Here is an 18,842-nt window from a genome sequence, read left to right as displayed (position 1 = left end):
ATTTCCTGTGTCCTCTCGTAAAGTTCATGTGATCCAAGACAGTTCAATTGTAAGCTTTACACATGTAATTTCCACGGACACTCGGAAAGGACTTGACACATACTTATAGCACGAAGAGGCGTGCTTTTGCTTGCACCATCAGAAAGGAAGCACCGCTACTAGTTGAGAACCTTGTCTTAGACGCCAAAAGGACTCATTCCGGAGCAAGGACACACCAATGAGGCTTCCCCCTATACGTGTGTTTTGAGTGCCCATCAGTACGCCTCGCCCATCACCTCTCTAATTGATTTTCAAAGATATCCTCAAGGTTCGATTTGCTCCAAAAAGCGGTAGTAGCGTTAATCTAAATTTTTCCATGCGGCGCAGCTGCCTAAATCAGTGATACGCAGCAAAAGTCCTGTGATAGGCTGTATTGTATCTGAAGGTGCATGCCGTATCGATCCTGCTATTCAGGTTCTGAAGCTACCGAAATGTTGGCATCATAGATTGATCAGTTTACCTGCCCTGGGGGAGGCGAGGAGGCCTAAATGGCACTCCTCCGAAGTTCATTACCTTGGACAAACACTCTGCACCTTGTTGGGGTCTATCTTGACGTTGACCCTGGTTCCACAACCCTGGGAATCCGATGAAGCAATATTCCACATAACGTACATGTACTAGAGCACGTAGGTATACTGGGTGATACAGCCTAAGTATGTATTACACTCGTAATACATATGAGAGTAACTGAGCCGACATCTGAACGTGTGCAAAATCTACTCCAGATGAAACTGCAACATTTCATTCTGTTTTGCGTCATGATCCAGCGGAGCCCTAGAAGCGAGCATCATGAGGTGGAGGGCATTGGTGGGGTCAAAGTCCTCCGAGTCTCCAAAGCTGCCTAGCGAACTGTTTATGTCCTGTGCCCTCGCGTCTTCGACGAGACACACATCCCCAGGCATTTTCGGAATTGCGACAGATGTGTAGACCGCGGCAGCGCAGGTAAGAATCACCACGACAGCCAGAGGCGCAATGAGGAAAAGATGAGTCGACCGTTTGTATTGATATCCCAGTGATTGCACGTGAACTATCCCGTTGTACGGGATTGTGGTGGTGTCGTTCGACGGCTGTAGATTGCTTCGCCAGAGCTATGAATCAAAAGTATGTGGTCAACTTCTTGTTGGAGGGAAATAATGACAACTTGCCGTTGCAGAGAGTTCAATAGCCCCTCTCAGGTAGTCTTCCTACTTTGTATCAGCGAACAGTTCGATTCTTTAGCGCCCCGATGTATGCCTAAGCACTCACCAACGCGGTGTTCAACAAATCACTGTCCGATGCAAGAGAATCGTCCAGACTTTGAATACTAGCTGCCATAGCGTTTCCAGAAAGACTCTGTGCATCAAACATCATCAACCAGACGAGGTCGGATAGCAGGTCTATATAGACAGCGTCTTGTCCTTCTGGATTCATCGGCTCAGAACTTGTGGTATTGTCGGTGTTCACAGTAGTTCCATCAAATACAACGGAAACATGGGTGATGCGAGGAGAAACTTCACAAACAGTGGGTTGTATGAAGGCGTACGAAGGCTCAAAGCCTTGCATAATAACAACTGTTCAAGTCCCAAGATCAGAATATTTCACCACATGTTCATGATCAACTCACGGAAAGACTGGTTCGTTGCCTTCTCGAAGTCCTGATATTTGCAGGCCGAGCCTATCAAAACACCGTCGCCCAGGGGGTAATTGTTTAGATCAACCACTGCTAGGATGTCGTTGGTGTCTGCTAGAGAGTTGTCAACGAATTCAACTTGCGGGGAGGCCACTCACAAGCAACTGAATCACTTGAACAATTTGCAATCACAGTCCATCTCTGTATACCATAGTCTGCTTCCACAGTGTAATTTGGCGTAGTTATGGAACTCCCCAATGTTTCGCTCCCATAGAACTGCACATATGGATAAACATCGGTCACGTTGAACATCTGCTGTCGGCATCGGACGTCCGCACTGAAGCCTTGCTGGATTGTCGTATAATTTCGAACCCAATCTTGATATTCAAATGGGATGCTTGGGGTGGCATTTTCCATCATCACATCATTTATGTAAACGCCCCCTAAGCTTTGTGTCACACTGTGGCCTTGGGCATACGTGATGATGATCATACCTGTTGAACCATTGTACAACAACATCTCAAAGGGGGTGTAGTCCGGGAAACCCAGTTCACTTGCAGCTGCCCCGTGACCAGCTTGAATGAACGTAGTGACATTCCCAAGACCATAACCTGTCGGCATGCCTGTCAGTATAAAGGTCGTTTAGCTTTAAGGTCACTACTGAGTAAAGAGAGATATCACCAAATTTGAAGGCCATGGTCATTTCAAGGGGGGAGCTCTTACTAGGATACGAAGCGATGGGTCTGGTCATCATTATATTTTGGAGTTGCTCGGTAGAAATGAAGAAGTCCGCCTCTTGTCCCGAAAAATGAAACTGGAGGTCGATAGGCGTCGGAGTCAAAAAACTAGTCCAACTGCCGAGATCGTGAGTGAGAAAAGAAAGCATATGTATGCCCAATCATGATTTACCTCGACGTAAGCGGTCCGCACAGAACGCCGTACATCAATGTGTATTTTAGCCAAGTCCAGTACTGCCTGTCACTGAGCGCGATAACCTTTCTTCCATCACGCATGCATGCTAGGGATTTGATCCAGGCCCATAAAATCTTGAGCCCACGCACGCCAAAGAGCTTTTGTCCTGCTACTAGTGAAAGACCCCCACGCAGAGTTAGCAATGACATGGGTTGACTCATTCGTGCCGTCAGTGCTATTTGGAGTACACGACCGAGGAGACTGGAGCAATGGGTGAGTCTTTGTGACATTTGAGTTACGATGAAGGACAAACGCACAGTGTGTTCAGGAAAGAGAAAACTGTTGCGATGAGTGTTACGACATAGCTCGTGATGCGTGGGTTCTCCATGGCAGCTTGTGCAGCACCGCTGGGCAGGTAGAAGCGGCCTGTGGTATGCACATATATCGCAAAGCACAACGCAGCGGCGAAGATAGCAACTTGAAGGGTAACATAACATATCAGCTTGCCATCGCAAAGATTCTGAATTGCACAGTAACGATTCTCGGGGGAGTCAAGGCGCTTCCATGCGCCTCTGTGCGTACGAGAAAAAGAGATGGGATTCTGCAATGCAGGCATTGGAGATGAATCCTCGTAGTGGGAAGAGTGGGAATTGAAAACCCTGATTCCAGGTGGCACCAGGCTAAAAAACCAAACGCGCTTTGGTAACCATCCAAGACTTGCAACCGCCAAAGTTTAATTCTGTGCAATGCTCTAAGCATCAGTTGCTTGGGAGCCTCCTGTTTAGATGGATTGACGTAAAAATCCATCTAAATGAATGTCAGCATCTGTAGTGCACAGGGTGTTTGTCGTGATTGGCATGTAGCCCATCGCGTACGTAGCCAGATGATACGCAATAGTTCCTGGCGTTGTATCGCCTTGTACTGCCCCTGGGCATTTGATATGCGACTACGTAACAACATCGTATTGTCCTGTGGGTTTGTGAGCTGCCTGTCGCCATGCCTTGCCCAGCTTGTAGATGCCCTATTCCACAAACAAATTATTTGCAGCATTCATTGCGGGCAGCAAGACATGAGGTGGGCGGACGTGAGCCAGCAGTGTGAAGAAAAACCACAGAACAGTCAAATCTGTAAAAGTTTCGCTTGTCATGCCGTGAGATGTTCGCGGGTGGAGAATCGTCGGACTCAGCGAGGTAGTGAGGTCTCCAGTTCGGAAGCTTAGTCTTCGATTATGTGTACCAAAAGTCCTTGAGAATGGCCAATGTAATTAATGTAATTGAACCCCGAAGAAAGAGATAATAACCAGGGATGTAAGATATCCGGTCAAAACATCCACTCTAGTGCTCCCAGGTCGGTCAGAGGGTGGCAGAAGGCTTAGAACCAAAGTTCAAGTCTACGCAGTCTAGCATCAGTCGCTGGGCGGCCTCCTGTCTGTTGTCCGACGGATAGGATCCAGCTGAATAGGTGTCATCTGTAGTGCACAAGAAATATGCCGTGAAACTTGACCTTAGATGCAGCCCCTCGTTCGCATCCAGAAGATATGCGCCGCTGTCTAGCGTTCGGATGCACTCTTTGAGCGTTCATTATGGGCGGCAAGCACAGGAAAGTAAAAATTCCGCTGCCATGCTGTAAGGTGTCTCGAGCCGTATGTCTTCTTCTAGCAGCAGTGCCAGACTGCTGGAGGTGCAACCAACTCCTTATTGGAATGTGTATCACAAAGTCCTTGAGAATGGCCAAAGCAATTGAACCTCGAAGAAAAAGAGACAAAAACCAGTAATATAGAATACATCTGGTCAAAACATCCCCTCTCTTTGTGGAATAGCGACCGGAGGAGGTCTATTAGTGCTCCCAGGTCGATTTGACGAGCGTGGCGGAGGAGCTGGGCTATCCCGCGCAGATCTCAGCGAGCGATCGGAGTCATGCATCTGTATGACTGGGCGCATAGGCATCGGAGAGCGTGTAGTAGTGCGAGCAGGCGAGTCAGGGGCCAAGGGAATTGGAGGAATGGGAGGCACTGAGGAAGATACGGTGGATGATGTTGATTGTGGTGTGTGCGAACGTGAGATGGAGGGTCCTAGGGAGGGAGCATGAAAGGTAGCAGAAACAACGCAGGTATCGTTGGTCTGAGGATTCTGAACAAGGAGCTCGTCAAGGAGAAAGCGGAAGTCGAGCCCATATTCTTGTAGAAGCTAAACAGTATGTAAGCGGATGGTTTGTGGCAACAGGGAGAAGGAAAACCAAGGATATAATTGATGACACAGAGAGATCATGACGAACCTTGCGACTCTGACTGTGTGTGATTTTGAGTGCTTCTTTGACAGTCTGCTGTTCAGCATCGGAACTATAGACCTGCTTCCTGAACCTTTCAGCATACATCTCGATCTGTTTCTTCGCCCAGTCAATTAAAGCTAGGGCGCCTATCAGTAAATTGGACCGCATGAAAAGGCAAAGAGACACTGACTGCTAGTCATATCGTGCTCTACAAAGCCCGCAAGGAACCAATCCGCTGTGTGCTTGATCCCGGTAAACACGACTACTGCCAAATCGTGCACATACATCCCAACATGGCCTTCAAATCTGATGGCCCTAACGTAACGGTCCATCGCCCCCGCTCGTGCATTTAAAAATGTTGATCTCGCTGCTGGACCTTGACCAAGCTTTAACAAGTGACCAATGAGGCCGACTGCAGTGTTCTTGCGGTTCCCGGGCACACTGAGTGCATCAAGTAATGCTGAGGTGAGGCTTGCCGTGAGAGGAGTGAGCTTGGCGTTCAATGACGGTATGGAAGTGGCTTTAGTTCGACCATCCTCCACTAGTTCAACGGCCCGTTCCCAGGATCGCAGAGCGATGGCGACAGTGAGGTCGTCAGAAAAATCACTGATGAAACGTGCATCGCTCTCGGATTTGTCCCGTGCGCTGGTGTCCCCGTCAACACCTGCTTTGCGGGCAAGCTCAGCCATCCAGTCAGGAAGGGGCGGCATCGTATCAGGATTCATGGAGGCGCGCTGCTCAAGTCAACATGTCAGACGGACGAATACTAATTAGTAAGGCATAGAGGCTGACATCTCCACTGGTCCACATGCTCTTGCGTCGCTCGTGCTCGCCTTCACGCTCCTTGCGTTTGCGGATTGCGAGTTCTTCGGCAACTTGGCGGAATTGTCCCAGAAGAATCTTCTTATCAGAAGCTGCCTCCGTTCTGTAAACGTATGTCTCTTTTTGACGGCGAACTTTAAAGACATTCGTCATAGCTGCCAGGTGGATCAGATAATCGTACGCGTTCGATAGTGTGATTTACACTCACTCGCTGTATCCTTCGTATCCAACACTAGCATCTCGTGCAAAGGCCAACATCTCTCTGCCACTAGCCGACCGCCCTCTCCATTGTTCCTCCTCCTCCTCTTCGCGACGAGCACAGAATCATCTAGCACGACGAACTTGACAGTGTTACTAACCCTGTATGTGGCCGCATTGAGAGCATGTATCCCGTCCATCTCATAAATTATGTGTCTGCCTGGGGTTGTTGGAACGAATTTGGCGGAGCCCTCGATTTGCGTGTGCAGTGTCTGCATTTGATTCGCATAGAGCACGCGAAGGTCCGCAATGGATGAACGGACGTTGCGCCGCCGCTCCGAAGCAGAGGCGGACTCATCAATGTGCAAAAGGCTCGGCATCGACTTCCATTCAGAAAGGCTTTCTTTGAGCTCGAGCACATCGTTCTCGAGGACAGAAATTTCTTTGGAGATATGAACGAATTCGGCATAGCTGTGATGAGATTAGCGAATTCAACGGGGTAGGACATTAGGAGATACTTTTTGAACACATTCCGCTGTAGTTCAACAGCGGTATCATCCTTGGACGATCTGAGTGAAGACTGGAGAGACTTGAGCTCGGCTTCGGTCGAGTTAGCCAGTTTGGCCTTCAAGTCTCCATGGCATGTCGAACGTCAGAACACTCATACTGAACATGCACAGTACTCACAAGTGTCGGGGTCAAAATCTTCCTTGCCTAGCAACCTCTGATCTGTAGCCTTTGGATCCTCTCTGAAACTGGCACGTTCCAAGACAATCTCATCTGGGTCCCTCGCGGCGCCTGGCCGCAGCCCAATTGGAACGCTTGGCACGTCCGGGACAGAGGCATCAGTGGGCGCGGAAATCTCTGCATAGCGCAGGGACATGCGCTTCTTTATCTTGTCATCGACGGTGGACTTGCGGACATTCTTATTGATGGGCTTCTTCTCGAGTTTGGAGGCCTGGCGTTTCACAGTGCGCGTCTCAGAGGGCCTACGTGTGCGTAAAGACTGCATGATGAAGAAAAGCTCTCAAAAAGTCGTATAATGTATGTGCTAGTCGTCCTGGACGACCGCAGCTGATCGTCGGAGTCGGTGAGCAGACCTGACACCGCATTTGACATCATGCGAACCGGTTCACACCGGTAATTACATCGTTCACTTCATCCACCGCTCCTCTTCATCCACTGCAAACCTTGCAGCTGCCTTGAGGCCACTCCTTACTGGCGATCGACTCCGTCGACGTCGGAGACCACATCGACAACGAACTAGTTAATAGTTTCCTCACCACCGACTCCAGCGACGACCGTGTGCGGCGTTTATTGTCAGCCACTCCGTAGGCGAATCCGTGTCTTTACCTTGTACCATAATTAACGAGCGTGTTACTAGTACAGCCTTGTAAAGATCACATAACCTCTTTCCACCAGGTAATAGTGGGCTCAAATCCATCTTCAAGGCTTCACTAGGCCGGCCTAAGATCATTTCTGACAATCAAACAGCTTGATCTATCGGCTCATCTCTTCACATCGTACTAAGTAATGTACGCCCACGCTCAGTCGCGGCCCAACTCGTTCTATGCTGCGGATGATGCGGCAGTCCAACCAGATTATCCCTCAGAGCCACCGCGCCGTCTTCGCCAGTCCCGTGTTCAAGGCTCCCCAAACCATTACCAGTCCCCACAACAGCCTGTAGACCCAGACTATGATCCAGATGATGACCAACCCTTGGGACTTGCAGGTCAACTACCTGATGCGGCAGATGAGTTCTATGGTGCTCAGCAGAATGGCAGCACTCCCTTTCCAGCCCAACAGTCTCATTCTCAGTCACCACTGTCCCAGGGTCCCCTTCTAGATCACTCTCACCTCCGTCCAGGCAACCAAGCCTCGCTACTTTCTTATGAGCGTACCCTCGAGCTATATCGCGCAAATGCAAAGAAAACACAGGATCCAGACATCCAATTCGAGTTCGCAGTATTCATGATCGACGCTTCTAAATCTTTCCCCATCCCCGCCCCCACCCCCGGCAATGTCATGGAAATTGAAAAGGCAATCGACAAGCGTGACAATCTTGTGCATGAAGCCACAGGCATCCTCAAGCGTCTTGCAGACCGGGGACACCCGTCATCGCAATACTTCCTTGCAGACTGCTACGCAAACGGTCTGGGTACTTACAAGAACAAGCAAGATTTCGACCGGGCGTACCCACTATTTGTGCTCGCAGCAAAGCATGGGCATCCAGATGCCGCATACCGTGCAGGAACTTGCTGCGAGAATGGATGGGGTTGCAGGCGCGAATCTGCCAAGGCTCTCCAATTCTTCCGGAAAGCTGGCGCCGCACTCCATCCCGGCGCTATGTACAGACTTGGTATTGCTGACCTTAATGGCGAACTCGGACTCTCAAAACGGCCGCGCGAGGGTGTTAAATGGCTGAAACGTTCTGCGGAGCACGCAACGGCCGAGTTCCCGCACGCCCTGCATGAGCTTGCCCTGCTGCACGAACGGGGGATAGACAACGTGGTATTTGTCGACGTGGAGTATACCGTAGAACTACTCGCACAAGCGGCGGAACTTGGGTATGCACCCAGCGCTTACCGGTTAGGGGAATGTTATGAGTATGGGAAATTGGGTTGTCCCCAGGATCCAGCCTTGTCAATCCATTATTATGTGGGTTCCCCCACAGATTAGCGCGCCAAAGCTAATCATATCTGCGCAGAACATCGCAGCGCAGCAGAATCATCGTGATGCATGTTTCGCTCTCACAGCCTGGTACTTAGTTGGCTCACCCGGTGTGCTACCCCAATCCGATACCGAAGCCTATCTCTGGGCACGCAAAGCAGCAGATGCTGGGCTTGCAAAGGCGATGTATGCTGTTGGGTACTTCTTGGAGGTTGGGATTGGTACCCCGCCAGACCTGCCAGAGTGAGCGATCTGATCTCAGCCCCGAAGTTGGTGCTGATGTAAACGCGTAGGGCGATGAATTATTTCAAGAAAGCCTCAGAATTGGGCGATAAGCGTGCCCAACAACGGCTCAAGGGTCCACCCATCGGACAACAAGGCGGAGTCATGCGAGACGGACCCGATGCCAAAAACGCAGCTGCCAACAAGGACTGTGTTATCATGTAGACTCGCCTTATCTGCTTACAGCTTGTTTATTTCGCGGGGAATGTGCCTAATGTCGATGTGTACACAGACGATGGACTTGGAGTAATACTGGACTGTTCGTTACATTTCATGCTGCTATTGCCCATTTTTCTTAGCTTCCTTTCATCTTGATCTACCACCACATCATTTTACCCTACTCTCATTAACCACGTTCCTGCGTTCATTTTGAACCTTTCCATTTGCTGGACTGGCGCACATAGATACCCGTAGACCTTAGTGCGGAATTGAAGGTGTGGTAATTATCATCGTAGAACTGATCACCAAATTAATCAGTTCGTTATGTAAATAAAGCATTGACGCAAACCACCACCTTCAAGCAAGCTGGATATCCCTCCCAACGTAGATTTCTACCACCTCCTCGGCATAACATACGATGCCCCGTTGAGCACAATGAAAGCAGCGTACCACAAGGCTCTTCTTGCCTCGCATCCAGACAAACGACCATCCTCATCCACTATACCACCCGTAGATGTCGATATCGCACTCCTGAAAGAAGCATATACCACCTTGTCAAACGTGTCCTCCCGTATAGCCTACGATAATATCCTTCGAAATGGTCGCGTAAAGACCTCCATTGGACCGCGTCCTGCACAGGTCATCTCGCTAGAGGATTTTGAGGAGGCGGAGGAGGGTGTGTGGATCCATGCTTGTAGATGCGGTGGGACGTACAAGATCATTGAAGAAGACATGGATGCGGCAAGACACCTTGTCGGCTGTGAGAGTTGTTCCGAGGTTGTGTGGGTAGGATATGAAATCGTGCACGACGAGCATCACGATACGAATGGCAAAGGAGAATAATTAAATTGCCAACATGGATGTAATGCAGGTTGGGATTGTGCGGTATGGAGTCTGGACATCTTACATGCACTCGCTAACACTTAAGTTGGGTTTCCAGCGTTACACGAGCTCAGTCAACCACTATGGCGTCCTTACGCTCTTTCAACCACTTATTCATCAGCACTTTCCTTAACTCACGGCCGATTGCCATTGAGACTGGCCATGGCACGGCATTACCAATTTGCCTGTGCATCTATATTATGCCATCAGTGTACAGTGGGAGGGAGGGAGGAGGCTTTAGCACACACCGTCATGACACGATCATCTTCCGCGTAGAACACAAATTTGTCGGGAAAGCCTTGTGATCGAGCAAGTTCGCGCACCGTAAAAATGCGTTTGCACTGCACAATTCGTACTCGTCAGTTACGTGCACTCTAGTGGAATTAATGACGCACATAAGGGTTGAGCACATGGGATTGCTTTGCGCTTGGGTCAACATTAGTGACGGTAGCTTGAAAATAACCGTTCTCGTCAACTCGTCCATAAAGACCTATACACCGTAAGTCACGCATAACACTTTTCATGATTAGAATACCTGATTTGAAACCCGCGCGTGCAATGGATGAGGATGGATTTGCGAAGTGCCACTCCCAGAGGTCAGGTCGAAGCCCTGACAATATCGTCAACGCTGCGATATTATGTCCTGCAAAAAAGACACGCACTCCTATAGTCTGCGCCCGCCTCCATCGGGATATTTACAACTCTGCGCAGGTTTAATTACATCTACTTTGTGAAGACGTCACTGACCTCTCGACTTTGATGGCCTCGTAGGTCCGCGTGTATTGTTGCAGATCTTTTGAAGGTTCTTCACGACACCACTTTTGGAACGCTGTCGCCGGGTCATGCTCGTATACTACATCCTCTCCGGAGTATCCGCACCAGGGGCGGTCTTTCTTGCATTTCTTAAGCGGGATCGTCTGAGCGCGCTGCCGTTCTTGTCGTCGAATGGCTGTATTCGTGGATGGTCTTGGGTTTACCCTGTAGCCAATATTCAGTGAGTGTAGCACATTTCAGAGTAATATGACCATACCAATCAAATCGAGGAAGGTCACTTATGGCATCGTCAATAGTGACAAATTGGTGCGGCGCATAGCCAGTCTGTGTCCAAATAGGTCTGATATGGTGTCCAACTGGCAAATCAATTCCCAGCGCGTCTACCGGAGGGAAAGCATGTGTAGGTTGCGGGAGCTGAGGAAGCGGGTAACCGTGCTTTGCTGCGACCATGAAAAACCGCACACGGGTTTGAGGAGTGCCATAGTGACCAGCTTGTAGGATCCCATAACGCACTTGGTAGCTGAGAAGTATGACATTGGTCATATACTTTATATTTGAGCGATACTTACTTCATGTCGGTCATCGCCCGGATCAAGAATTTCAATCCGCCCATGGCAATACCCCCTTTAACTCTATATGGCCCGGCTTGCCGTACCTTGAGACCGAACGACAGAAATCCACGCACGTTCTCAAAGAAGCAGTATTTCGGCTGCATGAAGTCAACCCACGATAGGACGTTGAGGATAAGGTTGCTCTTGCGGTCATGTGCTTTAACATACATGTTCAGCCGCGAATGGGGCTGGCTAAGGTGCAGTTTCAGTATGATCAGCAAGAGTACGAAAATACGACACCACCGACCAGGGAAACCCGGCAACAATACAATCGATATCCTCTGGTTTTGGAGGAGCGGGGATGTACGGGTTCTCTGTTATATCCGATTCTATCTTCTCCAATCGTGTAGCCTCGCCTTTAGTGTGTGATAAAATCGATGCTGCGAGCACTAGGTTGCTGCATTGGTTATACACCACAGTCCTAGGAGAGTTGGCTCTGTTGACTCCTTGTTAGTATCGCTGAAATAAGGAGCAAAATGCGCACTTCAAGGTTTTTGTGGCACTCGGGGAGATTTCGATCGCATGGGTGACTTCGATGCAACCGGATTGCTCCAACCCTAACCCGAAAGCTCCGACTCCAGAGAACGGGTCCAAAGCACGAAGGGGTTTTTGCTTCTTCAAAAATTCCCGGCTCTGCTCCCATTCAGTCAGGTTCTCTTCAGCACAATATCCGCACACCAGGAGATCTCGAGGTACAAGTGTGCGTTTGTCATCCCAGGATGTCACATAAAGGCTCGGGAAGGAGTAGCGAGCGTAAAAGTGATAAGGAGACATTTCAAGCCATGCTTTGAGCTCTGGCACAGCTGCTCGCACATAGACATGACAGAGTCCAATAACACAGGAAATGCGGAAGGTCTTTTGATCTTCCGTGACAAAGAGATGACGCTGGAAAACCTGGGTCAAAGTGAGATTCGTGCGTGAGTTATGTGTCCTCACCTCATCCTTCAGTTCGTCCGAGGGTCGGAGGCGGCCCAACTTGACAATCCTTCCAAACAGTTTTACTCGAACTAGAACAGAGTCCTCGTCATCTGATTGTGAAAAGTGAAAACGGACAATTTGACCGATATGACACTGTGATCCATCCTCAGCCTTGATCATAATAGTGTCGTGGGTATGATAATTGGTCCCCTTCCATGCGACGCCGTGATGAATTTTGTGGGGGACGAGTGCTTCCTCTCGCTCCTCCACCATCAAGCACACAGGGCAGCGGTCGTGTGGGAGCTCGCCCTGGCCGCCGTGCAGTCGTTCCTGCGATATTTCAGTATATGAAGCATCAAGACTATTATATATGAACCTGCTGGCAGAAATATCAGCGAGGTTCTGAAAGGTCGCGGAAGATGCAGGACTTGTAGAAAAAGCCGTGAGGCTTAACGACAGGCATTTCTTTTGAAGGATCGACGAACTGGACTGGGACTTTTCCGACGATGAGGGTAAATTCGACAGTGCTGCATATGTTGGTCAAAAATAATTCTTGGGGGTGCCCGAGTTGCTCCATAGCCGTCTTCGTACTGTGCTCGAACCATTCGACATGAACATTTTCATACTCGTCACTGATGTATACAATCTTTCCGAACCTGAAGAAAGGGAGTCGGTCAGTGAAACGTATCAGCGCGAATATCATACCAAAAGTAGTCTGCCAGGGTTGCATATTCAGGTATGTCTCCTGGGTCCGGCAATTCGGGAGCCACCTTCCGGTCATCGCTCCCAATGGCAACAACAATGGTATCTCCAATCTACAAGCGACGTGAAGCTAGACACGATAGGGATTAACAATACCATACTGCATAATCATTGCCGTCTATCGTGATGTACTTGAGCCAGCGTGAACGTGGACGAAGGCGTTGTTCCGGACGGACTCGAATATCCCTCCGTGTAGATACTCGCTTCACAAATTCCTTCACCCTCAACAGAAGGTTACCATATGGAATCCCGGGGTCACGAGGAGGTGGTGGACCAACAACCACTAGACGTTCTTTGAACCACCCGGTCGCCAACTTCGCAATTCGCGGCGTTACATGCGTCGCGTTCTGGTTTGCTGGACGAAGGACAGCGAGATCTTTGCTTCCTTTGGTAGTAATCACCGCTACTGGCGGAACTCGTAGCCGAGGACGTGGTTCAATGGATCTCAATATCAAGGGTGCAGGCTCTGTCAAAAGGTGTCGAATAATATTCGTAGCACGCAGTTGTTGAGCATTTTCTAGGCCCTCGAGCGCATATCTTAGTTCAGCAACCTACGATATGTTGCAGTGAAATTTTGACAACAATCGAAAAAAAAATCTCACACTGTCCCAAAGATCTTGCTCGCTAAGTCGATTACTGCCAATCTCGATGGTTAAAAATCTGTCCAGGAAGTCTCGATATTGCCGCTCTGGTTCCCGTATGGCCGATGATACAATTGCTTGAACGACACGATGCGGTAGCAAGAATGCTCTGAACTCGCGTCGGTAATTCTTCGATGGAGCACCCAGACGATACCGAGCGTGATTAGACTCGATATACATTGGACTGTGCACAATAGCCGTAGAATATTGAGTAAAGTCTAAAAAAAGAACATCACCTACTCTTCATCTTCAGTGTAGTCGATAGAATAGCCGATAATGTTGTTGATGCGGATGAACTGGGGCTCGTCGGCTTCAAGGTCGTCTTCCTGGCCCTCATCCTCGTCGTTCTCTGGCACTGAAGTGACCTCACCTGCGCCCTCAAGCATGCTATCATCGTTATCGTGCTGCTCATTGAGGTAAGAAAGGGAGACCATGACCAGGTCACGAGTAGGGTCAAAAAACGCGAAGCCATCTAGATTCCGGGTAGGTTTCTGTCCATCGTCTAGCGCGCCTGGATCTTCGCCAATAACGATAAGATCTTCAGTCTCCACTAGCTCGTTGGATTCTGGTTGATAATGTTTCGCTAGGACGGGTGCACTGTAGGTTGATCAAATTTCGGCAGAAAAGGACGCCAACACACGTGGTCGAGGACGTTCATTCTTCTTCCGACGCTTTGTGCGCTGCGAGATGGACGGGACAGTTACCGTCAAATATACGCTCTCGCGATCTCAATGATACCCACTTCATCATTGTCGTAGTGATCCGCGTCATCGCGGTGACGCCGGCGATTATTCCCCCCATCTGTACCACTGGCAGAATCATCTTGCTGTTCACCTGGAAATGTTACCTCAAACGCGTTGGGTCTACGACGAGGTGGCATCTTTCGAGTCAAGCAGTGTTACTGAAGGAAGCGGGCCGAGGTTAGTAGTAGACAACTTCAAACCCAAAAAAGGAAGGTCCCTCTGAGTAGTCACCTGACAGGCTTGTAACGATCTTAGTTCCTTTGTCTGCACGAACGCAGCGCCGGTGTGCAAGGCTCTAAGCTCTTCCAGTAGTATTCAACAACACGAATGACTGTGGTTAACGTTCATGTATCTGCAACAATTCTACGCGAATTTGGGTACTTGTGAGTAGTTCTACCCCTGCGTGTATTCGAAAAGATATTGGTACATACAATCCTGCTTGCTTATTATGTAAAATTGAAGACATTACAAGTGATTGGTTCTGAAAGAGATAGTAGTAGTGAATGATTTGTGTCCGAGGGAGCTCCAAAAACCTGCACTCCTGTAATGCAGCGGAAGAAAAAAGAACTTGCACGTATAGGGATCACGTCAAAACAGACATCCAGCTGAAAACAAGATGGGACTGTGTGAAGATTCACTTTGCTGGTGTAGTTCCTACTGGTGCTTCTGGCCCTGCCAGTGCACCTTCGGGTATGCCGCCCGCTGATGTGGACGTGTCCCCAACCTGATGGAAATCTGGAAAGACACCAAAGATACCGTGAGCGTCGTGGCACCTGAAAGTAGGAAACCCTAACCTAAAATCTCGCTGTACATCATGACCTTCCACGTGTCAACGGGGAGGTCGGCATCATTGAAGCTCCAGTCAAATTTCTCAGAAGCCACAGGCTCGTCGGTCGGATCATGATATGGTGCCACATACTCATGAGCCAGTGACTCCGCAGCATCTATGCGTTTCCGAGGGTCGAAGACGAGCATCTTTTCTAGAAGATCCAAGGCTGTCGTGGAGCATCAGTACAGTGCGCCACCCAGAGCCCGGAAGAACACTGCCTCACCATCCGCATCTGTAGTTCGGAGCTTTTGGCTGAAAGGCACGCGCTCGCGTTTGGGCAGACTTTGAACAAAACGGAGGGTCTACAATGATCGATCAATGTGAGAATGGGAATACCTCGCCGATAGCTTAGACCCACGTTTTCGCTTGCGATAGTCTCGATGACATCATCTGGAGGGGTCCCCAATAGCTCCGTAATTATGGAAAACTGATTGACATCTTGAAACGACGTCAGAATGTGAGAATAAAGGCGCATGAATTCTCACGGTCTTTTCCTGGGAATAAGGGTTTGCCCTCGAGCATCTCTGCGAATATGCAGCCTGTGCTCCAAATGTCCACAGCGACATCGTACTTTTGCCAGGTCAACATAATTTCAGGGGCGCGGTAATATCGCGTAGAGACATAGCCCGTCATTTGGGGGTCCTGAATTCGGGCTAATCCGAAGTCGCAGATCTATGAGAAGCAATGACATCATGAGGAATCCCATATTAATGAACCTGACTGACCTTCAAGTCGCAGTTCTCGTTCACAAGAATATTACTGGGTTTCTGTGGACCTGTCTCGTAAAATGAACATGCACATATACATAATAAAACACGCACGAGGTCTCGGTGCACCACGCCCGCGGAGTGAACATATTTTAGTCCACGCTGGATCAAATCAGACGTAACCACAAAAAGTTACAACATCATCACGTACCAGAATCTGATATAGGAAGTATTGGACAAACTGCTTCTCCAGGGGTCGCGACGTCAGCAGTCGATGGAGGTCGGTTCCAAGTAGTTCGGTAACAAAGTATCTGTAATCCTCAACTACTTTAAGGGTTGGGGGTTTGGAGTAGGGACGTACAAGTCTTCAAGTGGCGAGATGAACACATCGCTAAGGCTGATAATCTACACAGATAGATGGTACATGTGTGAGCAACAAATTCTGTGTGGCGCGTCTCAGACGTACATTCTCGTGTTGTATGTGCTTGAGGAGCTTGAGCTCACGGTATGTTCGCTTACTCAAAACTGGGGTACTGAAGGGCTTCATAATCTTCTTGATGGCAACAGAAGACCCAGTGAGTTGATCTTTAGAAGAGCTGCGCCATTCATGAGCGTCGTATGTCCGTCTCAGACTCGCAACGTACCAGACAAGGCCGAATGCCCCTACAGACATCTCAGTTAGTCTGACATCAAGCAGATCGAGATGATAGCTCGAACTCACCCATTCCAACAGGCTGCAGATCGACATAGCGAGTAGTGACCTATGAAATCAGCACATCGTGAACAAATCATGTTCAAGGACATACGCAGGCAACACACCTCGAAAGAGGTGCCAAATATGCTGAGCTTGACGAAAGACATGGCACAAACTGACCCGCGGTAGATGGAAAGATAGCAGGAGATTTGGCGGTCAGAAGAAAGGTTAAAACAAGTGGGTTTGTTGACTCGACGATGGCGAGGAAGGGAAAGATGTAGATAGTGCACCACCGAACCTCAATCTAAGATTGGATAATGAAACTTGATTTCAAGCCACTGCCAGGGGTCCCGTGACGCCTTATGGCTCTAGAGCTATCTAGAGTCTAATAGTTCAATTTCAGTGCTAGAGCGACCTCCTCGGACTCCTCTGATCTTAAAAATATTCCTAGTAAGCCGCAGTCACTGAGGGATGAAAATATTGTGAATGTCCACTGCTGCAAGTGCTATAGCGCTAGTGACCGGGGGCTTCGGATACGATCTGATTTTTGAGATCGATCCGCTGAAGCAAACACGAGGTGTAAAACGGAAGGAATTCGGTCAGTGGCCTGTCGCCAGAAATAAATATCACGGGCTGTGCTTGCCTTACGACACGGCGTCCATCGTGAGCAGCCGGACACTTCACTTCTCAGGCTCAGACCGAAACACGACCATCTCATCCACCAAGATGTCCTTCATTCGAGCAGCGACGCTCGCCCGCTCTCTGGTAAGCGATCACAAAAAATTTGTGGTGGCCTCAGATTCAGTCTCATGGTTGTAGGCAACGAGCAGCTGTAGGCGTTATTCTACCGAAGCTGCTGCCAAGAAATCATCCAACCTCGGACTTTACCTTGGTGGCGCTGGTCTCGTTGGTCTCGGCACGTATGTCTACATGGGCTTTGGCAAGGGGGAGGCAGCAATTGCCAAGAAGGACCTCAAGAGCCCTCTTGACCCCTCGAAATACATCGACCTCAAGCTGAAGAGGGTGGAGCCTTACAATCACAACACCTCTAAGTGAGAACTCGTGTTATTTTTTACGTACGACCCCGCACTCATATCTGTCCCTCAGGTTTGTGCTTGAGCTCGAAAAGGGCGAGGCTTCGCTTCTTCCAGTTGCTTCCTGTGTTTACATTGAAACTCCTGACTTTAAGGACGATAAGGGCGAACCTATGCATCGCCCTTATACCCCCATTTCAGCATCTGACTTGGAGGGAGAGCTGATTTTTGTCATCAAAAAATATGAGACGGGCAATGTCTCCAAACACATTCACTCTCTCAAGGCTGGGGACACTCTCAAAATCAAAGGTCCTCTTGCAAAATGGCCTTGGAAGAGTGATTATGGTTGTTCGCTGTCTTGTCATGGTTGGATGCTGATTCTCTTCCAGTGAATGAGCTGGACGAAGTCGGCCTCATTGGTGGTGGAAGTGGAATGTAAGAATGCCCGTCTCATACTCGCGTCACATTGACCTCAAATATGCGACCACAGTGCTCCACTCTACCAGGTCCTACAACATGCTCTTGCGGACAAGACGAACAAGACGAAGTTCAAGCTTCTGTATGCCAATGTTACCGAGCAAGATATCCTACTTCGCGAGGAGTTCGACGCAATGAAGAAAAAATACCCCGATACTTTTGATGTCGTATATGTCCTCGACAAGGGCGATGCTAACTGGAAGGGTCCCACTGGATTCATTGGCGCTGACCTCATTAAGCAACACATTGCTCCCCCATCACTGGGCGAGAAAGTGAAGGTCTTCATCTGCGGTATGCACAACACACCTGTAATGCACCAATAGCTAAATACCCCATAGGTCCACCTGGACAGGTCGCTTCGATTGCAGGCAAGAAGAAAGGCATGAAGCAGGGTGAACTGAACGGTGTCCTTAAGGAACTGGGTTACACCGAAGACCAGGTAAGTCACCGTGCTACCTAACAAGTTATCACATCTTTGAAGTATTTCTCTGTCAGGTGTACAAATTCTAAGCAGCAGATACCAAATAGATGCTGTATAAATGTCCTACGACAATAAAATACCCATTTTGTGATTGAATTCGAGATTAAGAGGTACCGAAGCCTTAATTTCAATCACCTTTCATGGCCAAAAACATGTGATCAAATCTTTTCACAAACCTGGTGCTCTGGGAGAGGCACAACGCAGGGGTGTAGTGGCCCTGCTTTGACAACATCAATACGCGTGGCCTTCGGAAACTAACCCATCATATACACAGAGAAGGAGAATGAAAGGCGCAATTATTTACACCCGTACTGCGCCGGCATTTACACC

The 18,842-nt window shown here is 49.1% G+C and overlaps 7 protein-coding genes across 7 annotated transcripts; 3 read left to right on the top strand and 4 right to left on the bottom strand.

Annotated features, from left to right (window-relative positions):
* Positions 1–755: 755 nt before the first annotated feature.
* On the bottom strand, positions 756–3,176 carry DEU56DRAFT_906919 (uncharacterized protein; the record flags this gene model as incomplete). Its single annotated transcript, XM_041356860.1, has 8 exons — positions 756–1,127; positions 1,285–1,589; positions 1,643–1,762; positions 1,807–2,091; positions 2,143–2,271; positions 2,330–2,502; positions 2,558–2,821; positions 2,878–3,176. 8 exons carry the CDS (start codon positions 3,174–3,176, stop codon positions 756–758), a joined length of 1,947 nt encoding a protein of 648 aa, XP_041214979.1.
* A 1,220-nt stretch (positions 3,177–4,396) lies between these two features.
* Positions 4,397–6,860, bottom strand: DEU56DRAFT_906918 (Cullin repeat-like-containing domain protein; the record flags this gene model as incomplete). Its single annotated transcript, XM_041356859.1, has 8 exons — positions 4,397–4,441; positions 4,492–4,746; positions 4,835–4,965; positions 5,019–5,562; positions 5,621–5,805; positions 5,859–6,319; positions 6,367–6,481; positions 6,536–6,860. The coding sequence occupies 8 exons, from the start codon at positions 6,858–6,860 to the stop codon at positions 4,397–4,399; spliced, it is 2,061 nt and encodes a 686-aa protein (XP_041214978.1).
* Positions 6,861–7,381: 521 nt separating this feature from the next.
* DEU56DRAFT_724885 (HCP-like protein) lies at positions 7,382–8,965 on the top strand (the record flags this gene model as incomplete). Its single annotated transcript, XM_041347839.1, has 3 exons — positions 7,382–8,506; positions 8,556–8,761; positions 8,812–8,965. The coding sequence occupies 3 exons, from the start codon at positions 7,382–7,384 to the stop codon at positions 8,963–8,965; spliced, it is 1,485 nt and encodes a 494-aa protein (XP_041214977.1).
* DEU56DRAFT_322455 (uncharacterized protein) lies at positions 8,956–10,110 on the top strand. Its single transcript, XM_041345657.1, has 3 exons — positions 8,956–9,234; positions 9,296–9,844; positions 9,900–10,110. The coding sequence occupies exon 2, from the start codon at positions 9,395–9,397 to the stop codon at positions 9,800–9,802; it is 408 nt and encodes a 135-aa protein (XP_041214976.1). The 5' UTR covers positions 8,956–9,234; positions 9,296–9,394; the 3' UTR covers positions 9,803–9,844; positions 9,900–10,110.
* DEU56DRAFT_943917 (S-adenosyl-L-methionine-dependent methyltransferase) lies at positions 9,912–14,427 on the bottom strand (the record flags this gene model as incomplete). The annotated part of the gene is made up of 18 exons (XM_041358968.1): positions 9,912–10,034; positions 10,090–10,182; positions 10,237–10,331; positions 10,377–10,451; positions 10,504–10,544; positions 10,589–10,819; positions 10,872–11,135; positions 11,185–11,418; positions 11,474–11,662; positions 11,711–12,120; positions 12,163–12,571; positions 12,630–12,800; positions 12,850–12,959; positions 13,008–13,457; positions 13,509–13,731; positions 13,788–14,130; positions 14,188–14,227; positions 14,290–14,427. The coding sequence occupies 18 exons, from the start codon at positions 14,425–14,427 to the stop codon at positions 9,912–9,914; spliced, it is 3,639 nt and encodes a 1,212-aa protein (XP_041214975.1).
* Positions 14,428–14,622: 195 nt separating this feature from the next.
* DEU56DRAFT_768991 (kinase-like domain-containing protein) lies at positions 14,623–16,814 on the bottom strand. The gene is made up of 13 exons (XM_041351274.1): positions 16,646–16,814; positions 16,548–16,587; positions 16,471–16,489; positions 16,293–16,422; positions 16,188–16,231; positions 16,038–16,137; positions 15,941–15,988; positions 15,845–15,886; positions 15,605–15,791; positions 15,478–15,557; positions 15,343–15,421; positions 15,085–15,285; positions 14,623–15,025 (listed from the first exon to the last, which is right to left on the bottom strand). Exons 1-13 carry the CDS (start codon positions 16,685–16,687, stop codon positions 14,925–14,927), a joined length of 1,113 nt encoding a protein of 370 aa, XP_041214974.1. The 5' UTR covers positions 16,688–16,814; the 3' UTR covers positions 14,623–14,924.
* On the top strand, positions 16,815–18,608 carry DEU56DRAFT_768986 (uncharacterized protein). The gene is made up of 7 exons (XM_041351273.1): positions 16,815–17,285; positions 17,340–17,572; positions 17,628–17,890; positions 17,944–17,989; positions 18,045–18,322; positions 18,370–18,470; positions 18,527–18,608. Exons 1-7 carry the CDS (start codon positions 17,007–17,009, stop codon positions 18,539–18,541), a joined length of 1,215 nt encoding a protein of 404 aa, XP_041214973.1. The 5' UTR covers positions 16,815–17,006; the 3' UTR covers positions 18,542–18,608.
* The last annotated feature ends 234 nt before the right edge of the window (positions 18,609–18,842 follow it).

This window comes from Suillus clintonianus, assembly GCF_016758775.1.
Source record: "Suillus clintonianus strain FC179 chromosome Unknown DEU56scaffold_3, whole genome shotgun sequence".
NCBI classification, from domain to species: domain Eukaryota; kingdom Fungi; phylum Basidiomycota; class Agaricomycetes; order Boletales; family Suillaceae; genus Suillus; species Suillus clintonianus.
The sequence above is the reverse complement of the archived record's forward strand: the minus strand, read 5'-3'. Positions and strand labels throughout refer to the sequence as shown.